General features: G+C 48.3%; 2 protein-coding genes and 1 long non-coding RNA gene across 6 annotated transcripts; 2 read left to right on the top strand and 1 right to left on the bottom strand.

The window, feature by feature from the left end:
- The first annotated feature begins 23 nt into the window (after positions 1–23).
- On the top strand, positions 24–739 carry LOC146222138 (uncharacterized). Its single transcript, XR_014746707.1, has 3 exons — positions 24–157; positions 381–453; positions 603–739. It is a non-coding gene; the product is annotated as an uncharacterized LOC146222138 (long non-coding RNA).
- On the bottom strand, positions 315–1,914 carry LOC146222137 (bone morphogenetic protein 2-B). The gene is made up of 4 exons (XM_084691148.1): positions 1,638–1,914; positions 722–1,343; positions 547–630; positions 315–459 (listed from the first exon to the last, which is right to left on the bottom strand). The coding sequence occupies exons 1-4, from the start codon at positions 1,912–1,914 to the stop codon at positions 342–344; spliced, it is 1,101 nt and encodes a 366-aa protein (XP_084547274.1). The 3' UTR covers positions 315–341.
- Positions 1,242–22,210, top strand: frem1a (Fras1 related extracellular matrix 1a). Of its 4 annotated transcripts, XM_084691144.1 has the most exons (39): positions 1,242–1,382; positions 3,320–3,447; positions 7,294–7,395; positions 9,111–9,500; positions 9,959–10,053; positions 10,236–10,546; positions 10,785–10,981; positions 11,155–11,478; positions 11,572–11,680; positions 11,769–11,900; positions 12,025–12,369; positions 12,639–12,781; positions 12,882–13,078; positions 13,175–13,265; positions 13,372–13,539; positions 13,691–13,899; positions 14,028–14,121; positions 14,257–14,509; positions 14,727–14,918; positions 15,049–15,234; positions 15,487–15,683; positions 15,807–16,032; positions 16,242–16,386; positions 16,575–16,716; positions 16,907–17,102; positions 17,191–17,455; positions 17,623–18,040; positions 18,140–18,341; positions 18,539–18,683; positions 18,829–18,958; positions 19,226–19,298; positions 19,418–19,567; positions 19,655–19,866; positions 19,957–20,004; positions 20,114–20,302; positions 20,696–20,830; positions 20,929–21,044; positions 21,122–21,207; positions 21,323–22,209. In XM_084691144.1, the coding sequence occupies exons 4-39, from the start codon at positions 9,258–9,260 to the stop codon at positions 21,523–21,525; spliced, it is 6,567 nt and encodes a 2,188-aa protein (XP_084547270.1). In that variant the 5' UTR covers positions 1,242–1,382; positions 3,320–3,447; positions 7,294–7,395; positions 9,111–9,257; the 3' UTR covers positions 21,526–22,209. The 4 variants fall into 4 exon arrangements, with proteins under 4 accessions (XP_084547270.1, XP_084547271.1, XP_084547269.1 ...); XM_084691145.1 differs by lacking the exon at positions 7,294–7,395 and having other exon boundaries at positions 20,699–20,830; positions 21,323–22,210; XM_084691143.1 differs by lacking the exon at positions 7,294–7,395.
- The last annotated feature ends 5 nt before the right edge of the window (positions 22,211–22,215 follow it).

Here is a 22,215-nt window from a genome sequence, read left to right as displayed (position 1 = left end):
CAGATTTGCAGTAGTGGGTGGGAACTTCCTTGGAGGCCAACGACGAGTTTTTTGTAAGCTTTTTTAATTGCCACAAGAAGGCTACATCACAAAACAGTCAGTTGGAAGACTTGCATTAAAAATAATATATACAAGAGTTAATATACATATATAATACGTAAGTATGCCAAACATTCAATAGTTAATTTATTTCAAGTGTATAACCTGTGACGAATGATCCAAAGAATAGGCCTACACGACAATGGCAAATTTAGCTTAAAACAAAACCTTAGGTTGTGTGACAAATAAACGTGAAAGTAAATATTGTACGCATATTTGATACCATTTGCCTACTTGCTGTTCTATATGCACACACAGCTTTTTGCCTTTGCATTTCTCAGGGTTTTGATGAGAACCTCGTCCGTTTCTGTCTTTTGCATCACAGCGACAGAGGAAAATCCCTGGGAGACACAGGTGAAGCTAAAAAACAAGCCACACGTTACTTACAAAACAGTATAAATATAATACAGATGCTAACATCAACACATTGGATGTGAACATCTTCACCTTTTGACTGAACTCTCATCACTTGCTCTCTGTTGTCTGAGCTCCTCTGTGGACAGCCCTGACGACCACATGTTGCAGGAACCCCTGAAAACAGGGACAGTCATTGTCAGGTAACATACCAAGTGAGATGGATGTATGGCAGCGGTTTGTATACCTTGACAAAGTCCCTGTTCACCTGCAAAAGGAAGCGTTGAAACCCGACGGCTGAAGAATCCATCTGGCCAAGACTCCTTCCCTGAAGTCAACGTAGCGGTGGTGGAGGCTGCACCGGGAGTCTGGAGAGGCATGGCGTCGGTGAAGGCATCTGCCTTGTCCACCCACGGTGCGACATGGCTGATACTGCCTTCGTGCTACGGGTAGCCCTGAACCCATGGCGACCAGGGGTCGGAGAAGGGGCCGGGCCCGATACGTCACCAGCAGCGGCTGGCTTGAGGAGCCAGCACCCAGGCAGTAGAAGCTTTGCGTCAGGGCCTCGTGGAGCACCAGGCTCCCACTCTCATCCTTGTAGCGTAGCTGGAACCCCACCACCTCCTGAAGCTTCTCAGCCAGCACGCCGGACACGTTGAACACGTCGTAGCCGGACGGGGGAAGCTGGTCGAGGGTTAGGAGTCTCTCCTCCAGAGGTGCGCTCCCGGTCACGCCCTCCTCCCAGCTCACCAGGCTGTGCAGAGCCACAGTGACGCTGAGGGGGTCGGGGTGGAGGGTCTTGCGAAGCAGGACCAGCTCTGCCCCCGTCATAGAGGGCTTCACGTGGGACACGTTGAACCAGATCCAGCCTGGAGGAGCACACTCTGGGCCTGGAAACACAGTGACAGTGTTCATTGTCGTCTGAGAAGGTTAGTCGAATCACAATCTTACACATATCAGCAGTTTATAAAGATCTAAACATAGCCCACTATTGGATCATGTTTCAGTTGATTGTAAAAGGTTATTGTTTTTTTTTTGAAAAACATTGCGCTACATTAAACACAAACCTCCAATGATCCTAAAGATATGATTTCAAGCTAAACAAAACCTTTGAACTTAGTCCAGGAAAGACTTATTGATTTATAGATTAATATTTCACCATTGACTAGAAAGAGACCTCCTACCCTGAACACTCCGGAAGCTCTGCACCAGGGTTCCATCGGAGTTGCCCAAATCTCTGACCTCGTGTGCATCCAGGAGCTGGTAAACCTGCCTCATGTAGGGGTGTGGTTTAGCCTGGTACGGTGTAGAAAACCTCTCGATGTGCAGCATCTCTAGAATGGCTTTGCTGAGCTCTTCCTCCTCGCCACCGTTCCCCTGTTCTTCTAGTAACAACAGCCCAAAAACATAACTCAAGAACAAAAGCATTACAGGAAGAAATCTCAAGCTGAAGATCGTCATCCTAACGCATTCAAAAACGTGACACTTTGCAAACCGGTGTTGGATAAAGTAGTAGGGTAAAGTAATCTTATAAAAATGAGCTCGAAAAAAAAGAAAAAAAAAGTGTGAAAACAAGCCTTGATCCCGGTTGGGACAGAGAAGTGGGGTGCTCTCTGATTGGGTTGTGAGACCGCCAAGGGCTTTCAGAACTGTGTGAAAGCAATTACACAGAGAACCCCAGGAATGTCACACTCAATTTGACAAGCATTGTACTGTTTAAAGGGACTGTTGTGTACTCAGATAGTTTTTTTTAAGAATTAGGTGTTGCATTTAAAACAATTACATGTTTGCCTGTAAATGAGCAGTGACATTGGTAAGCACTGAGCTTCATCACAGCTATATAGCTGTGGCCTAAAAGGGAGTTATTTGTTTAATCCCTCAAAGTCAAGAAAGAGGAAAAATATGTTATATAATACATGTATATAAATATACACATATATAATATAGCTACAAGCAGCAACTAGATTCCTCCTCAAAATTGCAAAATATTGTAAAATTGACATATTAGAGGGTTACACTTAACTACCGACAAAGGAACCGTAAAGTGTCTGCATGCATCAGGAGTTGAACAACTAGCCCCTGGATTACAGTTTGGCAGATTATCCCTAGGAGTTCCACAGAAACCTTTATGGCTGCAATATCAAATAAAGTCCACTTGAGGGCATTCACACATAACAGGACTGCACAATAACCACTTGTGCCTTCAGTCACAGACTTACAAAACAATATATTTTATTGCTAAAACTTAATACATTTTTGAAAAGATTCACCACTCATTGAGCTGAACATAGCCCCAGGACTCAGTTCCTGTTTCCATAGGTCAGGATAAGGTTGGCTAACAGACTTCAAAAGCCCCCTGAAACACAAAGATGTCCTTCGCTGAGCCAGATGTTATCACTGCTCTCTCATTATACCACGAGCGTCCTTCACATTTGAACATACAACTCTTCAAGGGTGAAGGAAGTGTGTCGAGATGTGTACAAAGATAAACACGACACAAAATGCTTCAAGAGACTTTTCTTCACTGGGTTTTTGCCGTAATTGTTTCTAAAAGGTTCGTAATACATAACAAAGCACCTTAGCCCTGCTTCCAGCTTTGAAAACAAAGGTGCTGTCGCAACCACAGACCAGCTCTGGAGCCCTTCTGGAAGCCTTTGATCTCAGACCGCAGTGTTTGTCTTTTTGCTCTTTCCGCTCCAGCGCGCCTCTCTTCTGCGGCTCAGCCCATCCTAGATCCTAGATTGCCGAGGGCGTGCAGGCATCCCCGCCGACTTCTTTTGAGAACTTATTTTCCCTCCATCCTCACTTTCGTGTCTCTCTCTCTCTCTCTCACCCACCTCGTTGTGTGTTTTTGGGGTGGGGCTAGCTGTCGAGGAGTGACCAAGGTTCTTGATCAATGAGATCCTGGCTGCTGGAAGCAGAGGAGCACACGCTGGGAGAGCTCTCGGTGATAGAAAGAGAGGGAGACGCACACACACACTGTTCACAGATCAGGTAAGGGCATGTCTGCCTATATTTCTTTTCTTTTTTTTTTCAGCAGGATAAGCTGTGTGTTTCTTTACCACAGTGGTAAACACTGGGATTGGTGGTGGTCGGGTTTCGTGTTTTTAGAGACAAACATTTGGGTTAAACAAAGCATTGCGGTCTATGGATTTGTTTGCAAGTTGACATTTGTGTCGTTCAAATGTTTATTCTTGGAATAATCTTTAACCTTAACAAGTCATTACGCTCCCCTCTCCCCTCTCACACTTTCTTCTCTCTCTTTTGTCTCTGTCTCTCTCTCATTCTGTCTCTTGCACAGGGACACAAAAACACTCAGGCAGAAATACACACACACCACTACCAAAAGAATGTATTGCTTTCGTGAGAAAACAGCCACTTAAAAGCAACAACAAACATCACAACTTCTCTGCAAACTTTGGGAGATTTACAGAGACAAAGACATTGTTTCATGGTATTTAAGAAAGTCTTACTTGGGACTATACGTTTATATTGTGAGATTTAGTATCTGTTCAATCATTCAGAGACAAGATTATTTGAAATAATATGAGTGACATGGGAAGCTTGAGTTCATTATTTTGGTCACAAATAAAACCCCACATATGTATGGTTAATATGAACGCACACACACTGCACATGTTATCTTCTTGTGTCAGTGTTCAGTGAATGAGTACTCAACCCCTGATTCCTGTCAGAAGATGCATCATTTGCATAAAGAGTCCTCATTTCTCACCGTGGGACATGCTTGAATATGCTGGATGGCTGCCAAACGTGGGCTGTGGGATGTTTAGAGTAGAAGTTAGAGTAGAAGTGTCCTTTTGTATCTTCAGTTTTTTTCTTCTTCTTTGTTCAGCTCTATCTTTTGGAACTTGTTGTCGGCTGTAAGCCCTGTGATTAACAAGATGAGAGACATGCTGCTGACTGTGTGAGTTGAGAAGAGCCAGCTGATTGTCAGGCAGACATTCCCAGCTGTGGAGGCTAGTTAAAGGCACATCTAGACCACTACCTTAGGACTACATGTTTGGCCAAACTTTAGGGATGAAAGCTATCCTTGGTCATGACTGAACATGACATTAAAGAGTCATAGACTGTATCTAATAGACCATTTGAAATGTGTCAGAATATCTTGATGGTGTGAGTCAGTGATCCAAGTTGGAGTGTGGTCTGCTATTTAGCACATCCCAACTGCTTCCCTACCACACATAATCAAATAACAGGCATTCCTTTGTCTAAGAGTGAGTTTTGACACTGACACAACCCAGCAAGCTCTTAAAGTGTTTGTTTTTCATTCAAGCTTTTAACTTTGACCACAGCTCCAAATACGCTCCGGTATCGCTAAACTGTAGCTTAGTGATAACATCAGTCTTAGAGGAGAATGTAAGATATGAGCCACGTTTGAGGACTGACACAGAGCAGAGACCGTGGGTGTCCTCTACTGCGGTGATGGCCTTCAGGAAGTTTTGCTAAGAGGTGTAGATGGAGGAGGTACAGAGAAACTGTGAGATTCCTGACTGATCTGTAGTTGAAACTGTGCAGATACAATTATGTTTCTGACAGGTCTGGCCTGACCTAAAGGGTTAATAGATGTCTTCCTGAAAAGGGGCAGTCTGGGAAACAAAACATTTGATGGCATTTGGCAGGATATTCAGTCAGGGAAGCAACCAAAATTCATATAAAGACTTTTAGATCACTTTTCTTCACCTGACAAATCTGTTTCAACAGGATATGATGAACGCAATGAACAATAACTTTATAGCGTATCTCTTCCCCTCCCCATTATTAAGTTGTTCCAAGTCAAGGTTATTTTCTCAACACTTCCACTGAACTTGTCCCAAACCCGACCAGTGACTCCTTGAACAGAGGTAAACCTTATAATCAGTGTCAAGGTTGGTGAAGACTTGTTACAGCTCGCCCCCAAAACAATGGAGATAGTTTTGAAGTTGTCGAGAAAGACAAAGTTACATTTATTGTAGCACACTTCAGTGAGTGTGCCTGAGGGATTGCCATTCATCTATGTGTCAAAATCAGGAAGGAATTAGTTTGCTGTAACAGACTATCCTGTTCAGGACCAAGTTGCATGTCATTGAATGAAAGCCATTTTGTCTTAAGTGATTGTTACTTTGGCTGTAATGATGAAATATGTTGGTTTTTCTAGTCACATCAAAAACCCAACAACAAGCAATGTATGACCAACATGCACCGTTCTTGTTAATGAACCTGTGAGTTGTATGATTGGTCACAAACTCCAGAGTCAGATTTTAGCAACTGATTAGCGAAGCCCATCAGCATTCCTGAGGCAAGAGAAGATTAAACTGTCTCAGAGATAGCAACAAAATCCACATAATCCATCACTCTCACACATACAAGCAATCTCAGAAAGTTTATAGTGTGAACTCGTTTAGTTTGATCCCCAGTAACCCAGTGATGCAACAAGGAGATCCCAGTAATCCAGCCCCCAGCCCAGAGTTGAGTAAGTGATCTTTGTCCTGTTGAGAGAACCTATAGTCAGGGATGCCAGAAGTTTGGACTGGGGCCAAATTAGGACTTTGTGGCAGGGATGGGAAAGTTTAGAGTCTCCAGCTGCCGTGAGCGCTGGGAGGAAGTTAATTTAGTTTCTTCCAGTAATGAGGCCTAATCCTCCACTCGTTTCAGACCTCCTCAGCCAGCATTAGAAAACAGACCCCCAATACAGAAGAGGAAGTTGCCTCTGAGCCAAATCCAAAACGTTTGTCTGGCTGGACCATAGTCTCTTCCAGAGCCTTCTTTACCCAACCCATACATGAATCATTAGTAAATGATCTCAGGAGAAGTGAATCTTCAGTGTGTTAGGAGAAACATCTGAGGTAACCCTCTGATCACCTAAATTGGGAGATTTTTTCATCCCAGCCTTTCTTACAGCAGCCACTTTCCAAGGCACAGGCTAGATATAGTCCTAGAATACAAAACATGTCAAATGTAGATGACCTAGAAAGAGCTTCATACAGCATCTATGGTCTAGATTTCTATAGTCTGTGTCCAGGAAACACCCCTTTGTCTTTCTGACATATCTCAGCCCTGTTTTCCTACACACCTCAGACACTCCCACATAAACTGGCACCGTCTCCCACTAACACCTGAGCTCCTTTTGTGCCACTGCCACCCCAGACCTATGGAATTTCATTCCCCCATACCAATAAAACCAATCCATACACCTCCACAACACACACACAAAAGACAAACAGATGTTAATATAGCCTACGACATCTTTTGTTCAATCTATTGTGGTGACCATGGATTAGTGTGTTGTTATACAAGGACCTATAATTTCAGCAATCTTAGGATTTTTACCCAGTGAGTGAAGACAGACCAGGCCACTGGCTGATTGTATTAGGAGGCTATGTCATGTTCACTGCTTTCGAACCTATCAGTGTTAAAGATGACAATATGACTGTGCATTTATTACATCCCTGATTTACACCAGACCAATGCCATGAAATCAACATTGGGGGGGCCGAATTACATTTTTTATGATCATTTCGAACAGCGTGCGTGGTTTCCTGTCGTAGTGTAGCAGATTCATATTTTCATATCAATATATAGGGGGGGGACAGTTTGACCAGATTTACGGCCTTGCACCAGACCATATGCAGATGCTGCAATTTTTTTTATGTAAGATTTGATGTTTAATAACACAACTTCCCCACTGCTATTAACTTTGTTACACTGGGGTTCATGTATGTTAAGAGGAGCCCCCAGACTGTAAACCCACTGGCCCATGTGCAAACACTAAGAAGCACCTGGAAATAAGCAGGTTGGATCAACGACTAGTGTGTCATTATCACAAACTCTGTCTACCCTCAGGCAAAGGCCAAGTTCCAAAATCTCTGGAAGGAGGGGAGGGGGCTCCAGCGCGAGAGAGTCTGGTGTTACCTTCCAAACCTCCGGTGTTAACAACACAACAAGGTGCTTTTTAAATTGAAAGGCTGCACATGATTACACTTGTCAGTCATGCTTTGAATTGGTCTTGCATAGACACTTGGCTATGTGCGAAAATGCTGGTGTGAGAGGTAGGGGCAGTGTGGGAAGTCTGAGAACAGAATAAGTAGGCTAAAATGCATTTGTTTTTCTAAAACTATCTGGCTTTCTTAAACTAGCCTATATTATACTGTGGATATATAGCATAATTTGTCCATCCCAAATTCCCAAATCCTGAAACTTGCTCTGGGTCGTGGGTTAACCGTGGGTTAACCTTGTCGTGGGTTAACCTTGTCAGTGTGTGACACACTCACAAAAAACCCAGTACTGGATTCAGTGCATTCAAAGGAGTCAGTATAGTGTTAGTCCAGCATAATAAACAAACATTGATGTGAAAATACATTACTTCCAGAGTATTCGATTTTCAGCTTTTCTTCGGCTCACACTTGAGATAACAAAGCTAAGGGGCGGATGTGGCCGGGCGCTGAGGTTTTCCACCACAGGAAACATGGTGAAAAAAACAATTTGGAAGGCAAAAAAACACAATGTATTTGTGTCGTTTGGCGCATGCTGTAGTGATTGATAAAACTATGCATCAGTCAATAGCCAGGGCGCTTTACACATGGTAGGCTAATTGTAAGGTCTCTAAAAACTGCTTTCAGTCAGGCTTTGTTTGAGTGTCAAGGTTTCAGGGTAGTGTTGTCATGGACGGGAGGGAGGGAGGGAGGGAGGGAGGGAGGGAGGGAGGGAGGGAGGGAGGGAGGGAGGGAGGGAGGGAGGGAGGGAGGGAGGGAGGGAGGGAGGGAGGGAGGGAGGGAGGGAGGGAGGGAGGGAGGGAGGGAGGGAGGGAGGGAGGGAGGGAGGGAGGGAGGGAGGGAGGGAGGGAGGGAGGGAGGGGTGATCAGAGGTTGAGGTAAAGATGAGGGGTGAGTGGGGACTGTGGGAGGTAGACAGAGAGCCTCCACTGAGGGGCGAATAGAGGTTGATGTGCGGGGGGGGGGGGCGGGGGGGGGGTTGTGAGCAGAGGCCGCTCTGGGGAGGGGGGAGCAGAGGCTGAAGAAGGAATGAGTAAACAAAGACAAGCCTGGACGGCTCAGCCACTTCCAGATGTGTCGCCATCATGACAAGAGGGAAAGAAATTTGACCCATTGGCTCAGTGTGATATTAATCTACTCTTAATAACCTCGGTGAACTCTTTCCCTTGTTTTTCTACTTCATTCAAGCTTGTATACATTCTGTGTGATATCATTTGCAGAATACTGCATTTACCACATATATATGGACACATATTGATGAAATGTACACCAGTGAATACTAAATACTGTGAATTCTCATCCAGATGATGAAACAGGCCTGTTAGCCACTGTCAGAGACGCTGACTCAAAGCCAGATGGGAAAGATCACAATGTCTCCATAGGACAGCGTGAGATGAGGGGCTAGATAACTGCCTCATAAATAACCATTCTGTACTTTCTCAGAAACAAGAAACCCTGGAAAAGCCTGTGGACTTACTATAGATATCAGCACTAGAATACAGTTGGAATATATTGGCAGAATATTTTAAGTCACAAATGTGTTTTATTGCCAAGCTATCCTTACCTATAGTCAATTCTGTACTTTCTTTGTGCTGATTGTACTGGAGGTAGTGTATATTCAGGTATTTACTAGTTAATCTAATGACATTTGAAATGATTATTTTTCAGCTCCTGCACAAACAGAGATACAGGGAACTCCAGTCAAACCACTCCAAAGATAAACAACAGAAGAACCATCTGATCTTTTCAACATCCACCCTCCCATTGGGACCCAACTCATGAAGCAGCCCAGGGAAATCCTCTGCTGATTCAGTGATGGTGGTTCTCAGAGGAACACCAGGATGGACGTTGCTCCCGTGGCTGCTTGTGGGACTGGTCCAACCATCCCAGGGGTCGCTTGTGAAGACCAACCTGGGTCTGAGAGTGAAGAGGGGCCAGTCAGCCTCCCTCCAGGAGGGGGACCTCCAGTTCCTCATCCCCAATAAGAAGGACGCGTGCAAGGTGGAGGTGGTCCTGAATGAGCCAATCACCCAACGAGTGGGCATCCTCTCGCCTCAGGTCATGTGACACCCTGATCTTACTGACAAAACACACACACACTTGATCCCAAGATAGGCAATTCTATATTGGTTTGTACATTTATCCTCCGAAAATACATGAGAAAATGCATTGTATTGTATTGTGGTAAAGCCCCCCTCCCTGTTTTCTCTGAGAGATCAGTGGAGTGATGGCAGATGTAGAGTTAGACCTTTCTGTGTACAAGCTTTGAGCTATGGGAGCCTGCAGGAAAACACTGGTGTAATGAAGATGTGCTGACAGATCATCTGGAAGAATGGCTGCCAGAAGACAGCCATTGTTTGTGCACATCTTAACTTCTGCCAGCCTTGGAGTTACATAGGCTGCCACTCTAGTGAGCTCATAGCAGTGGAAACTCAGGATTCAAATAAACTCATTTTGAGTTACATGGGCCCTGTGGAGATATGAAGACGTCAATGGTCTTATTTGTCCAATTACAGGTCTTTGACTGCCATTATCTGGCTGATGAAGTAAAGTACGTTCATAATGGCTGTCCCATATTAAAGGAGGACACTGTCAAGCTTCGACTGTACAGGTACTGTTATTGCCCTCATTGTGTTTCACCAACACCAGTCAAGTACTTTTGTTTTGTACGTATTATTTTGATTTGACTCGTTTGGACCAAAAAACTCGTCCGTGTTTTTTTCCCTGTAAAAACGTTAGTGTCTGTTTAAAGCAGCAGCACACACAAACGTCCTGTTTATTCTTTTGAATCAGGTTCACCGCGTCGGAGACGCACGTCGAAGTGTTCTCCCTCCGTGTGGTCATCATGGAACCCGACTGCAACATCATCAAGCTGGGGCCCAAATCCCTGCGAGTTCCGGAATTCTACGGCCTGTCCAACATTCTGGATGGGAACACCGTGTCCTTCAACTACGAGAAGCAAACCAGCCTGGAGTGCAGCGTCCGCGTGACCAGCCACGAGTCCCACCTCCCAGGGCACGGTCAGCTGGTGACTGGAGAGCCTGACCTGCCGTCCATCAGAGGAGACGAGCCCGAGAGCTTTATCACTCTGCACCAGCAACATGGTATGGTCTTGGTAGAGAGTCACACGACACATTCTTTTATTTTACAAATCGGGCACAGTTGTGAGTTGGTATGACCCGTGAATATATGTCAAAGAATGAGATGCAACATGGACTTAAGGTATTCGAGTTTCAATTCAAGATTCCACTGGGCTATATTAAAATGTTGGTTTCAATATGGCTAATATTCTTTCTCGGGTGGTTATTCAACAAGCTCAATCTCTCTTTTTTCCTCCTTCAGACAATAAAGCCAGAGCTAAGTGTAAGGCAGATGACTGCTTGAAGGGACTAAAGTTGGTGAAGGTCACCAAGGTTACGTGTGATGAGTTCCTGGTCATGGGCCTGAGGTACCAGCACATAGACCCCCCCTCCCCTGACATCGATTACATCACCATCAGGCTGGATCTCACTGACACCAGGAGTGGAAGCATATACCAGGTATAAGATCCTCAAGTGTTATCATGCACACCAAAATACCCAAAACGTACAATAATCGAGGGTAATCACAATAGAAGCACTTTGATATTATTTTCTAGTTTGTGTGTGTGTGTGTCCCTGTACTGGTTCTGTGCCTACATGTGTGTTTGTGTCTGTCGACTGTGCGAGTGCAGTCAGAGCGTGCCTGGATCCCCGTCTTGATATCGGGCGCCATTCCCAACCAGCCCCCCAAGCCAGCCTTCATGTCCATGTTCATCCTGGAGGTGGACCAGTTCATCCTCACACCCATCTCCACCGCCACCGTGGACGCAGAAGACGGGGAGACGCCCAAGCAGCTCCTGGTGTTCAACGTCACCAGGCCCCCTGCCGAGGGCTTCCTCACCCACCTGTCCGACCACACCAAGCCCGTCTCCTCCTTCACCTGGCTGGACCTCAACGACATGCTCGTCTGCTACCAGCCGCCCAACTCCTCTCACGCGCAGCGCAGGAACTACGAGGTAACGGCCGAGACAGGTAACCAACTCGGAGGTCCGGTGTCCAAATGTTGCCTGTAAATTCATACAGTCATCAGTTCCAATCTCTCCGCACAGGTAGAATTTGAAGTTTATGATTTCTTCTTTGAAAAAAGCCCACCCATCGTGGTTCACATGTCCGTGAGGACGGCAGACACCAATGCACCCAGGGTGTCCTGGAACATGGGTAGGTGACAGTTGAATTCAAGACTGCACATAGGTAACAAGTTAGCATTTAGCTGGTGTCTATTTAGCATCTTTCATTGGCCTCTCAGGTCTTAGTCTGTTGGAGGGCCAATCTCGTCCAATCACCTGGGACCAGCTCCAGATTGTGGACAATGACAACTTGAGGGCTGTGCGCATCATCACAGTGGACGGGCTACAGCACGGAAGGCTGACCTTGAGAGGTAACCCCACAACCCGACAGCTCTCCTGCTTCTGACGGAGTATATTTACATGCCATTTCAGTGTATTCCACCTGACACCACTGTAACATGTGTGTGTGTGTGTGTGTGTGTGTGTAACTTCTAGGTGGCAAGGGCTTCATGTTCACCATCGACGACATCCGAGCTGGCGCGGTGCGCTATCACCACGACGACAGCGACACCACGAAGGACTTTGTCGTGTTCCGCATCACCGACGGGCGCCACCAGACCAGGCACAAGTTCCCCATCAACATCCTCCCCAAGGACGACAGCCCGCCCTTCCTCACCACCAACATGCTGCTGGAGCTGTCGGAGGGCCAGACGGCCCTGCTCCGGGGAGCCGTGCTCCAGGCCTCCGACATGGACTCCAGCGACGACTACATCCTCTACAACGTCACCCGTCCGCCGCAAGCTGGGGAGATCATGAAGCTTCCTGGTCCAGGCCTCACAGGTGATTGTTTCCTAAGGATGTTCCCCCTAAAACAAGACACCTTTATCAGGAGGCTGTCTGGTTTCTTATCCATTCCACGGATCTGGGGAAAGTGTTAGCGAAGCTGTTTTTAATTGAAAACGTCTGGTTCAATTTTTTTGACGTGGTGACCCACTATTTGTGGTGCATAGAAGGTGGATATGCATTGTGCATTATTACCCCAGTCATGGTGTAGGCCTGTGTCCAAGCAAGATGTACACTGGCTGCATCCTCACCTCTTCTCCCTCCAGGCTTCCCCGTTCACCGCTTCCTGCAGAAGGACCTGTTCCACTCGGTGGTCTACTATCGACATCTCGGGGGCGAAGTGTTCCACGACTCTTTTGAGGTGGTGCTCTCCGACTTTCATGACCCGCCCAACCTCTCTGAGCCCCAGGTGAGTTCACCCACTCACGCCGCAGTCAACAGACCTCCACAAAGTCGGTTTAGGGACGCCGCCGTGTCACTTAAATGTCACGCTTTCTCTTCCTCTACAGGTCATTCTGGTGCACATCAACCCAGTGCCTGACCAGCCTCCTAAAGAGGTTCCTGGTGTGTCCCGCTGTCTGGTCGTCAAGGAGACAGAGGTTGTCCACCTGACTAAAAAGCAGCTCCACTTTGTGGACGTGGAGTCCCCCGACAGTGAGCTCACGTTCACGGTCACCAGTCCTCCCTTCTACACCGGCTCCTCCAGGTCGGGCTTCATTCTCCATCAGTGTGAATGAGGGAAAACAGGTGTGACTCGTTTCAGTTTGTTTTAATAGCCTGAATGTGTTTTTTCGTCGGTCAGGAATCGCGACGCAGGAAGGCTGTTCCTCGTGGACAGCGTCCCCAAATTCACCAAAGATTCCAACGCTCCTGTGCTCAGGTTGTTCACACAGGTGAGCTTACATGTAGTACATGACTTTCCCTCGCAGGTTGCAAAACCATACAAAGAAAAGTTACTTTTGGAAGAATTCAGTCACTAATGGCGTTCTTCGTCTCTAGCATGCAGTCAACTTTCTGAAAGTAGCGTATATGCCTCCCGTCCTGGACATCGGCCCATACGCTCAGCACATCCAGATGATACTTTCTGTCACCAATCAGCAAGGAGGCACGGTCACCGGCATATGTTTCAACATCACTGTGATGCCTGTTGACAACCTGGCTCCAGAGGTACACAATCACAGAGACATCTCCAGCTGAGGTCATGAAAGTTGAAACGAACCTCTTATAACTGGAATCCACCCTAGCATGGTGCATTTACGTTGACGTGTATTTTGTAAACCGTCTCCCACTGTGACTGCGTGTCCTCCATCTCCACCAGGTGACCCTGAGTCCCCTGGCTGTGAGGGAGGGAGAGGAGAGCACGCTGGGCTCGGAGCACCTCTGGCTGGCGGACCGGGACTCCCTGGAGGAGTCCTTGAGGGTGGAACTGCGGAAGCGGCCCCAGCACGGAGCGCTCTGGCTGGACGGCTTCCCCATGGCCCCGGGGCAGGCCTTCACCCTCCGGCATCTGAAAACCCTAAAAGTTAGGTCAGATACAGGAACATTTCGTAACCCGCGCAACTCACTTTCACTTCCATGCACACGTTTGAGTGGACAGCGTTACCTGTGTCGACGACGCCGACTGTAAGAATTGACCCGTCTCTCGTTCCTCGCAGGTATCGTCATGACAACTCTGAGACCGTGGGAGACGACATCGGGTTCACAGCGACTGACGGCACCAATGCTATCGACTTCATTTTGCACGTCGATGTAGGTTCCTTTTACGACGGCTTATAAAAACTTTTATTCACGTCCCATTGACATTTTCCAACACCCCTCTCCCATTGAAGCTTATTCGTTGTGTCAGTAGTGAGTTTGTGGATGAACTGATATTCTTACCCACAGGTGGCACCAGTAAATGACGAGTTGCCAGTTGTCATGCCTGGCTTGAAACCAGATCTCGGCTGCGCGGAGGGGCAAGACGTCATCATCACAGCAGAGTACGTCTATGCCACAGACACGGACAGTGACGACGGCGGTCTGACCTACCTGATTGCGCGTCAGCCTTACCACGGAGTGGTCCTCAAAAACAGCGTGCTGGTGGATCACTTCCATCAGGAAGATATCATCGCCGGAGTGATCACCTATAAACACACCGGTATCACTTCAAATCGCTCATCTCTAACACACGATGACCTTTACAAATGTCCATAGATATTAACACCTGACAGCCAGCATTGAGACTCAAGAGTTTGCCGTATGTGAGTTTGCATTATGTGTCCGGAAAAGATACATGAAATGACGTCATTGCATTAGACTGATCTACATGTGGACTGATAGCCCAGTGGTGAGCATGCTCTGATCTGTGTGTCTAGGTCACGAAATTGGACTACTCCCCCGGCACGACACCATCACCTTCATAATATCTGACGGAGAGGTGGACCATCATTCTGTCTGCTGCAAGAACAGAGGAGATGTTCCGAGCGACCTCAAGCGGAGCCTGCCTGTTTACGACCTCAAAGTCACAGTGTATCCTGTGGACAACCAGCCACCTTCCATTATGACTGGTAACGTACATCAACGTTTTTTCCCCAGTCATTTTTTTTGTATTTGTGGGATTTTCGCAAGCTCCGTTGACAGTTTCAGTGGCTTTCGACATGATCAGCCCTGTGGATGATGTCCGTGTCTCCTCCTCAGGGGATGTGTTCGTGGTGGATGAAGGGGGTTCAGCGCCCATCGCCGTGGCCCACCTCAGCGCCTCGGATGAAGACACCAGCCTGGAAGAGCTGGTGGTCAGCCTGGTCTCTCCTCCTCAGTTTGGCTACATCGAAAACACCCTGCCCAGTCCCGGCTTTGAGAAAAGCAACTTGGGCATCAGCATTGGTGAGCGGCCCTCAAAAAATGGCTTTCTACTGCAATACGCTTTGACACCTCACTGTCACCTCACGGTCGACACATGTCCTTGGTTTAGTGTCACACACGTGACTCGACCAAATAGAAACTCCTTTAAACATTCCCCCCTCATCAGTCACGCCTCACTTCCTCCTGGCAAGGTGCTTATCCTACATGTGGAAACGTGTAGACGTACATGGAACTTTCCCCCATGAACCCCTTCCCCTGCTGGTGGCTCCACAGCCTCCTTCTCCTACAGGGACCTCCTGAACGGCCATGTGAACTACGTGCAGTCCAGACACCAGAGGATGGAGCCCACCGCTGACCACATGATGCTCTGCGTGTCTGACGGCAAGCGCGACTCCGCCCACGTTCCCTTCTACATCATCATCAGCCCCACCAATGACGAGGTCCCAGAGTTTATCGCGCGGAACATCACCGTGAGTCCCACCTATCAATATCAACCATCCCAACGACCAAATTATCCTTTAGAGGTCGAATTACACAGGACCGTTCTCGCGATATCCTACTGTATGGAACACGCGTACGTGTTTGTGTGGCAGGTGAACGAGGGCCAGGCGAAGGAGCTGGACCCTACTTTGATGAATGCGTCGGACCTGGACGTCCCTAAGAACGAGCTGCTGTTCAGCGTGGTGCAGCCTCCCAGGCACGGGGCTGTCATGAGCCACGCCCTCGGCCACGGAGCCCCGCCCGCTGCGAGGTCGGCCCAGCGCCGCAGCGCCGCAGGGGTGGTGGTGCAGGACTTCACCATGAGGGACCTGAGGAACGGTGCGTGGAACGTCCGCTTCGGTCATTCGACCGCGTGGCAGTTTCAACGATCGTGTCAGAGGAACGGTCAGACGCCCGATGTCTGTCGCCTGTTATTGTGTTGTGACAGGAAGGCGAGATACGACAGCAGAAAACCGTAGCTCAGTTCTTGGGCACATCGCCTGTCGTCTGTGTGTACAAACGGCAGGACCCTGCTTGTTTACCTGCAGGTATGGCTCTGGTGTACAAGCACGACGACACTGAGAACATGGAGGACAGCTTCACCCTGCAGCTGAGCGATGGGAAACACAGCCTCCAGAGGAGGGTGATGGTCCGAGTGCTTCCTGTCAACGATGAGGAACCACAAGTGATCAGGTAACAGCGTCCCGACACTCGTTACTTGGAGACGAGATGCCGAAACACCAACGTTATGTTCCCAATGTTCACTTAACATTCCAAGACAAAGACATATCAGGGGTGAATAGATCTTTCAGAGCCTTGACAAATCAAAGGAAATGGGATGTTTTGTGTAATCGGCATGTGCCATGTTGTGTGAATGATAGAAATACTGGTCTGGAGATGGAAGCTGGGGAAGCCAGGCTGATATCCAGCGCTCTCCTCCTCTCTAAAGACAGAGACACTCCCTCTCTGGAAATCCTGTACGTGTTTGAGACGGCTCCCACCCAGGGTCTTCTTCAGATCAAGGTCAGTGTGCTTATAACGTTCCATTTATTTTTAATTACAGCTATTCCCTGTACATTTTTTTGTGATCAGAACCCTTTATCACAACAGTTCAAAGTCAAATATTTGTAACTCTACAGTAGATGGTAACCGTCAACCCATTCATGGAACAAGGTAGGCTGCTTGTATTATTGAATGTGTCTTGTCCTCTCAGACGGGCAGTGACTGGGTGACTCTAAATGCCGGGGAGAGCTGCAACCAGGAGACAGTTGATATGAACCAGCTGAGGTACCTGCACACAGGACCCCTGGGGACCAGCAGCCAGGACTTCTTTGTCTTTCACCTGCTGGATGGGAAGAATCGCTCACCTGCTCAGCACTTCCTCATCTCCATCAAGAATATGGAGAAAGGTATTTGACGCCGCACATGAACCATTTAGCATGACATCGCAACAGCATTATCTTGCGTATGTGATCTAAGTGATCTTTTGTTTCCCAGGTAACATCGCCCTCTTTGTGAAACCTGTTAAAGTCAGTCGAGGAGACCGCGTCGTTTTGACAACGGACGTCCTGTCAGCGTCGGATGGTTCAAACAGCCCACAGGAGCTGGTTTACACCATCACCAGAGTCCCCTCTCACGGCCATGTGGAGGACATCAGAAACCCTGGGCTGGCCGTGCACACGTTCAGCCAGATGGACATTGCTGCCAACCTCCTGGGTTACGTCCATGACAACAGAGCTACTTCACCTGTGGAGACTTTCCAGTAAAGCAACCCTTCTGAACCAGCTTACCAGTTCTATATATATTTTCAAAAAATACGATGAGCAAGATGCCAACCACGAATGCTTTTAAGTAGCTGGCACAGAAATGTCCAACAAAAAGCCCCTCGCAGCTGTGAAGTGATCGTCCTGTGCGCTCTACTTTTCCCAGGTTTGTCGTCGCCAACGGAAAGGCCTCCCGCACGGGCACCCTGGAGATCGCCGTGGAGATGGTGGACCGCGTTCTGCCGTCCCTGTCTCGCAACGGCGGACTGAACGTCCCTCAGGGTTCCTCCATGGCCGTGACCCCCGACGTCCTGGCCCTGTCCGACCCCGACACCTCACCCAGCCACCTCTACTTCCTCCTGACCCAGGCCCCGCAGTACGGACACCTGCTTCTGGCTGGCACGCCGCTCTCCGCCAAGTCCAACTTCACTCAGAGAGACTTGGAGGAGCTGGATGTGGTTTATAAGCACGACGGCGGACAGGCGCAGATCGATCGCTTCGCCTTCTCCGCGTGTGATAGCACCGACAGGGGCTTTCTGATGGAGGGGAAAGTGCACACAGAGCCTGTCTTCTTCACCATTCAGGCAGGTTAACATTTGTTGCAGCACGCAGGGTGCTATTGATTGATTGTATAATGACACAGTGAATACTTTCCTAAAATGGTAACCATGTGAATGTTCCAGATTAAGTCGTTGGACAGCTCCGCTCCTGAGATCAAGCAGCTCCAGACACTGTGGAGGGCAGAGCTTCTACCCGGCAACCGTTACGGGATCTTCCTGACGTCCCGGGAGCTGAGGGCACAGGACGCCCACTCGCGAGAGGAAGACCTCACCTTCCACATCCTCCGAGCGCCCTACTTTGGCTACCTGGAGAACACAAGCACAGGTGAGCAACCGGAGGTACAATAGACTCCTTTGGCAGACACTTTTATCCAAAGAGACAAACTGGGGGGATTTAAACCTCTGCGGCTACTTCTTGATTGACAGTCAAATGCTCTACCAAGTGAGTTATAGCCTTCCCCAATGGTGTCCTGCTCGTCACATGAAAGTAACCCAGAATAACAACCACTGCTCTCCCTGCAGGAGGATTTGTCCGGCAGCATTTCTCTCAGAGGGACCTGAGCAGGAGAGTCATCGTCTATGTGATCGATCCAGCGCAGGAAGCCCTGTCTGACAGTCTGGAGTTCAGAGTGTCAGATCCTCTGGGAAACACCGGACCCTCCCACACGTGAGGGCCCCGGGCACCATGGCAACCACCATCGAGTCGACTGAATCGGCTGAAAACATCTGAATGAAGAGACGTTTCCTTTTTTTGGACGGTAACGAACGGTGAAAGAGGAAACGGTCACACTGTGTTTGTGTGCCCTCATCAGGCTGGAGTTGCGCTGGTCTCGTGTTGAGCTGTCCGGGTCTGAGTACTGCGTCTGTGAGGGTCAAGGATCCGTTTCCCTGGACATCCTGCGCAGCGGCAACACAGAGGAATCCTCATACGTCACCATCAAGGTGTCTGGTCTCTCCGCTCATGTCTCTGTAACCACGTAACTAAGAAGAAGAACCCAGCTGGTCTGATAACCCAGGCCCAGGGAATGAGACAACCTTAAAAGAGGATTGATTCATACTATCTTGTTGCCAGCTACCTGATTTTCTGCACAGATGAGAGAGATTGGGTGTGGGTGTTTGGCAGGGGTGGCGAACTGAAAAAGGGAGGGAGTTTTACACAGTCACTGTTGCAGATTATGGTGCTAATAACTACCTTTTTCATTTACCTAGGTGAGTGAGATCTCAGCAACTTCCGGAAAGGATTTCCTATCGAGCCCCTCGAGCTTAATCCAGTTTGATCCTGGTACACCATCATAAAACATACAGTATATGTATTAAAAAGCTGTGTTTTCAGTAACCTAGATAGGGTGATTGACAGTCCGATCTCTGTCTGTCTCTCTCTCTCTCTCTCTCTCGCTGTAGGAGTGTCCAGAAGGAGCTGGCAGATTGAGGTGGTCCAAGATCATCTGGAGGAGGCAGAGGAGACGTTTGATGTGACACTAGAGTCTCCCGAAGGCACGGTTCTGGGCCACGTCTCCAAAGCCAAAATCACCATCAAGGATTTCGGCAAAGGTAAAGGAATCTCTGGTCTTTGCCAATGCAGTTCGTGTTCGGACCGAGACTTAGACCGACACGGCCGTCTCTGTTTCTGTTCCCGAGGACGGTGTGGGCAGACGGAGGCTCCAGTCGGGCCCAGCCTGGGAGGGCACGAGGCTCGGGATGGGCCCTACCCCCAGCATGGCTCCATCCAGCTGGAGACCCTGCCCCTCGACAGCCTGGTCCTGGAGACCCTGACCCGGGGTGACGGCATGTCACAGCCAGAGCCCACCGAGTCCAAGAAGAGACTCCGAGCCACAGGCAACAGAAAAACCGTATGTCGCCTCCATGTGAACTGTACGCTTTGTCAGGTAAACGCTATATGACAATTTTATCTTAATAAATATGTTTCTTAATTCTCTCAGATTAGACCATCGTCAGTTCATCGCAACGGGACAGACACTGTGTACACTGTGAGTTTGAGGTTGATACTTTACTTTTTATTAAACCTGAAGTATCTTAGCAGAGTGGCCACCAAGAAACTGTTAACAGTCCCTTTCTTCACGGTCTCTCTGACTGCAGTACCATGGGATCATGTCACTTCAAGTGGAGGACGAAACATCGCCGTCCAGGAAGGGTCGAAAAGTGAACGTGCAAGTGACCAGCAGGGGGCAGCAACAGCCACAACAAGCAGTGCCCAACTTGAACCATGCACCTGTCCCTCAAATAAAGGTTATCAGTCATGGAAAATCTGCACAGCCCGCTGGGAAAGTGAGTCAATAGTGAGGATACATTATGAATTGCTCAATGCCATTTCTGTCGTCAAAATCAGAATGACCAGTGAGTTATGTAAGCCTAGACCAGTAGTGGAGTCAGGTGGCTGAACGGTTAGGGAATCGGGCTATTAATCAGAAGGTTGCAAGTTCGATTCCTGGCTGTGCTAAATGACATTGTGTCCTTGGGCAAGGCACTTCACCCTATTTGCCTCGGGGGGAATGTCCCTGTACTCGCTGTAAGTCGCTCTGGATAAGAGTGTCTGCTAAATGACTAAATGTAAATGTAGACCATGCAGCAAGTGTGAGTTCAGCCACACAGGAGAACCTAGCAGGAATTCAGAACTTTCAAGTGTAGGAAACACTAACGTGTTCTCTCGGATGTCTCTAGAAGAGCCCTCGGGGCAGCTCCAGCCCTCAGCCCTGCAGCCCTGAGCTGATGGGCCTGCTGCTCCTCAACCAGACCACCCGCCAGCTCACTCGCTGCAACGGGGTCTCCTGGAAACCATGGGCACCCACAGATGAGGTCAGACGTTTTTGTTTTTTTCTTCTACAGATATAAAACCATCATTATGGGCGAGACAGTGTTTTCACGTGGCTCTTTCCCCCTTCCTCCGATCCCAGATGGTCAGCGCTCAGTCCTGCCCTGCAGGCTGGAGCTATCACGGCGGCTCCTGCTACTTTCAGAGCGCCAAACGCAGATCCTCATGGTCCGCTGCTGCCAGAGCATGCAGGGAGAGGTGAGACAGCGGGACATAGATTCAGACATTTTCATTGGCTTGACGTTGTGTCAATCTTTTTTTCCTTTTCGCAACAGCCACCGATCCAATCTGGTTAGTGTTCTCTCCAAGGCTGATCTGGACTGGCTGTGGGATTTCAGTGGAAGGAAACCATTTTGGATAGGTAAAAAAAAACAACTCCTGAAACGAAACCAGGTCAAAGTGACCTGGACCGTTTTTCAATACAATTGGCTGTTGGATCATGGTGCTGGTGTCTGCCTGTCGTTTCCACCCCACAGGTCTGCATGACAGGGAGAGACGCGGGCGATGGGAGTGGGTGGGAGGAGAGCCCGTCAGCTACACCAACTGGAGGAAGACCCCGCCCAGATCGAAGAAGAAGAGCAGTAAGAAGTGTGTCCTGGTGTGGAAGAGAGCCAAGTGGCAAATCAGAGACTGTGAAACAGGCAGGGCTCACCACTACATGTGTTACACCAAGCTGTGAGCTGGGGAGGGTGGACAATAAGAAACACATTCTCTTCAGAACACAAACCATCTCCTGAGAGGAGGTACATTGTCACCGGCAATTGTACTTTGCCACGTATGTATGTCCCTCTTCACGTTTGTCAAATATGCTATCTTGAAATGCTCGCGACCCATATGCTTTATTTATCCTTACTTGTTTGGTACGGCTGCATTGGTCATCTTAATGTTAATAAGTTATGTAATAAATGTATAATCTTGTTTTCCAAGTGTGTTCCACACAATCGATTGCTGTGGTCTCCAACACTGGTCCTCAAGGCCCAAGGGTCCTGCATGTTTGAGATGTTTTCTTGCTACCAACACACTTGAAATGAATGGGCCGTTTTGCACTGCTTGATAACAACCCTTCATGTGAATCAGGAGCAAGAAAACATCTAAACAGACACAACAGGGGGGCCCAAGGACCAGGATTGAGAGGCTGGTCTATAGCACAAACCTGAGCTGTCTCTGCAGGGTGCCATTAGCTGTAAATCGTGATCTCCACAGCAGGGCTGCATGCTGTCCTCAGTAGCTCCAGACATGCAGCACTCAATGGTGGGCAGCGCTCACCTGCCTCTGCTGCTCATTGCTGCTCTAACCGTCTGTTATGTTCTCAAAGGTTCTTAGACTTCCAATAGAACAATGTAATGTGCATCAAGTAAAAAACACACCT

The sequence above is a fragment of the Hypomesus nipponensis genome, chromosome 25, assembly GCF_054491055.1.
Source record: "Hypomesus nipponensis isolate SF chromosome 25, ASM5449105v1, whole genome shotgun sequence".
Lineage (NCBI taxonomy): Eukaryota > Metazoa > Chordata > Actinopteri > Osmeriformes > Osmeridae > Hypomesus > Hypomesus nipponensis.
This window is presented reverse-complemented; position numbering and strand designations above follow the sequence as displayed.

What these genes read in the sequence shown, in the direction of transcription:
- LOC146222137 (XM_084691148.1), bottom strand. Translation starts at nt 1,914, where the DNA reads ATGACGATCTTCAGCTTGAGATTTCTTCCTGTAATGCTTTTGTTCTTG. An exon ending in TTCAACGCTTCCTTTTGCAG is followed by an intron (nt 631 to 721) that starts GTGAACAGGGAC and finishes CCCTGTTTTCAG; the next exon opens with GGGTTCCTGCAACATGTGGT. An exon ending in GATGAGAGTTCAGTCAAAAG is followed by an intron (nt 460 to 546) that starts GTGAAGATGTTC and finishes CTTGTTTTTTAG; the next exon opens with CTTCACCTGTGTCTCCCAGG.
- frem1a (XM_084691143.1), top strand. Translation starts at nt 9,258, where the DNA reads ATGGTGGTTCTCAGAGGAACACCAGGATGGACGTTGCTCCCGTGGCTG. An exon ending in TTATCGCGCGGAACATCACC is followed by an intron (nt 15,684 to 15,806) that starts GTGAGTCCCACC and finishes TTTGTGTGGCAG; the next exon opens with GTGAACGAGGGCCAGGCGAA. An exon ending in CTTAATCCAGTTTGATCCTG is followed by an intron (nt 19,299 to 19,417) that starts GTACACCATCAT and finishes CTCTCGCTGTAG; the next exon opens with GAGTGTCCAGAAGGAGCTGG.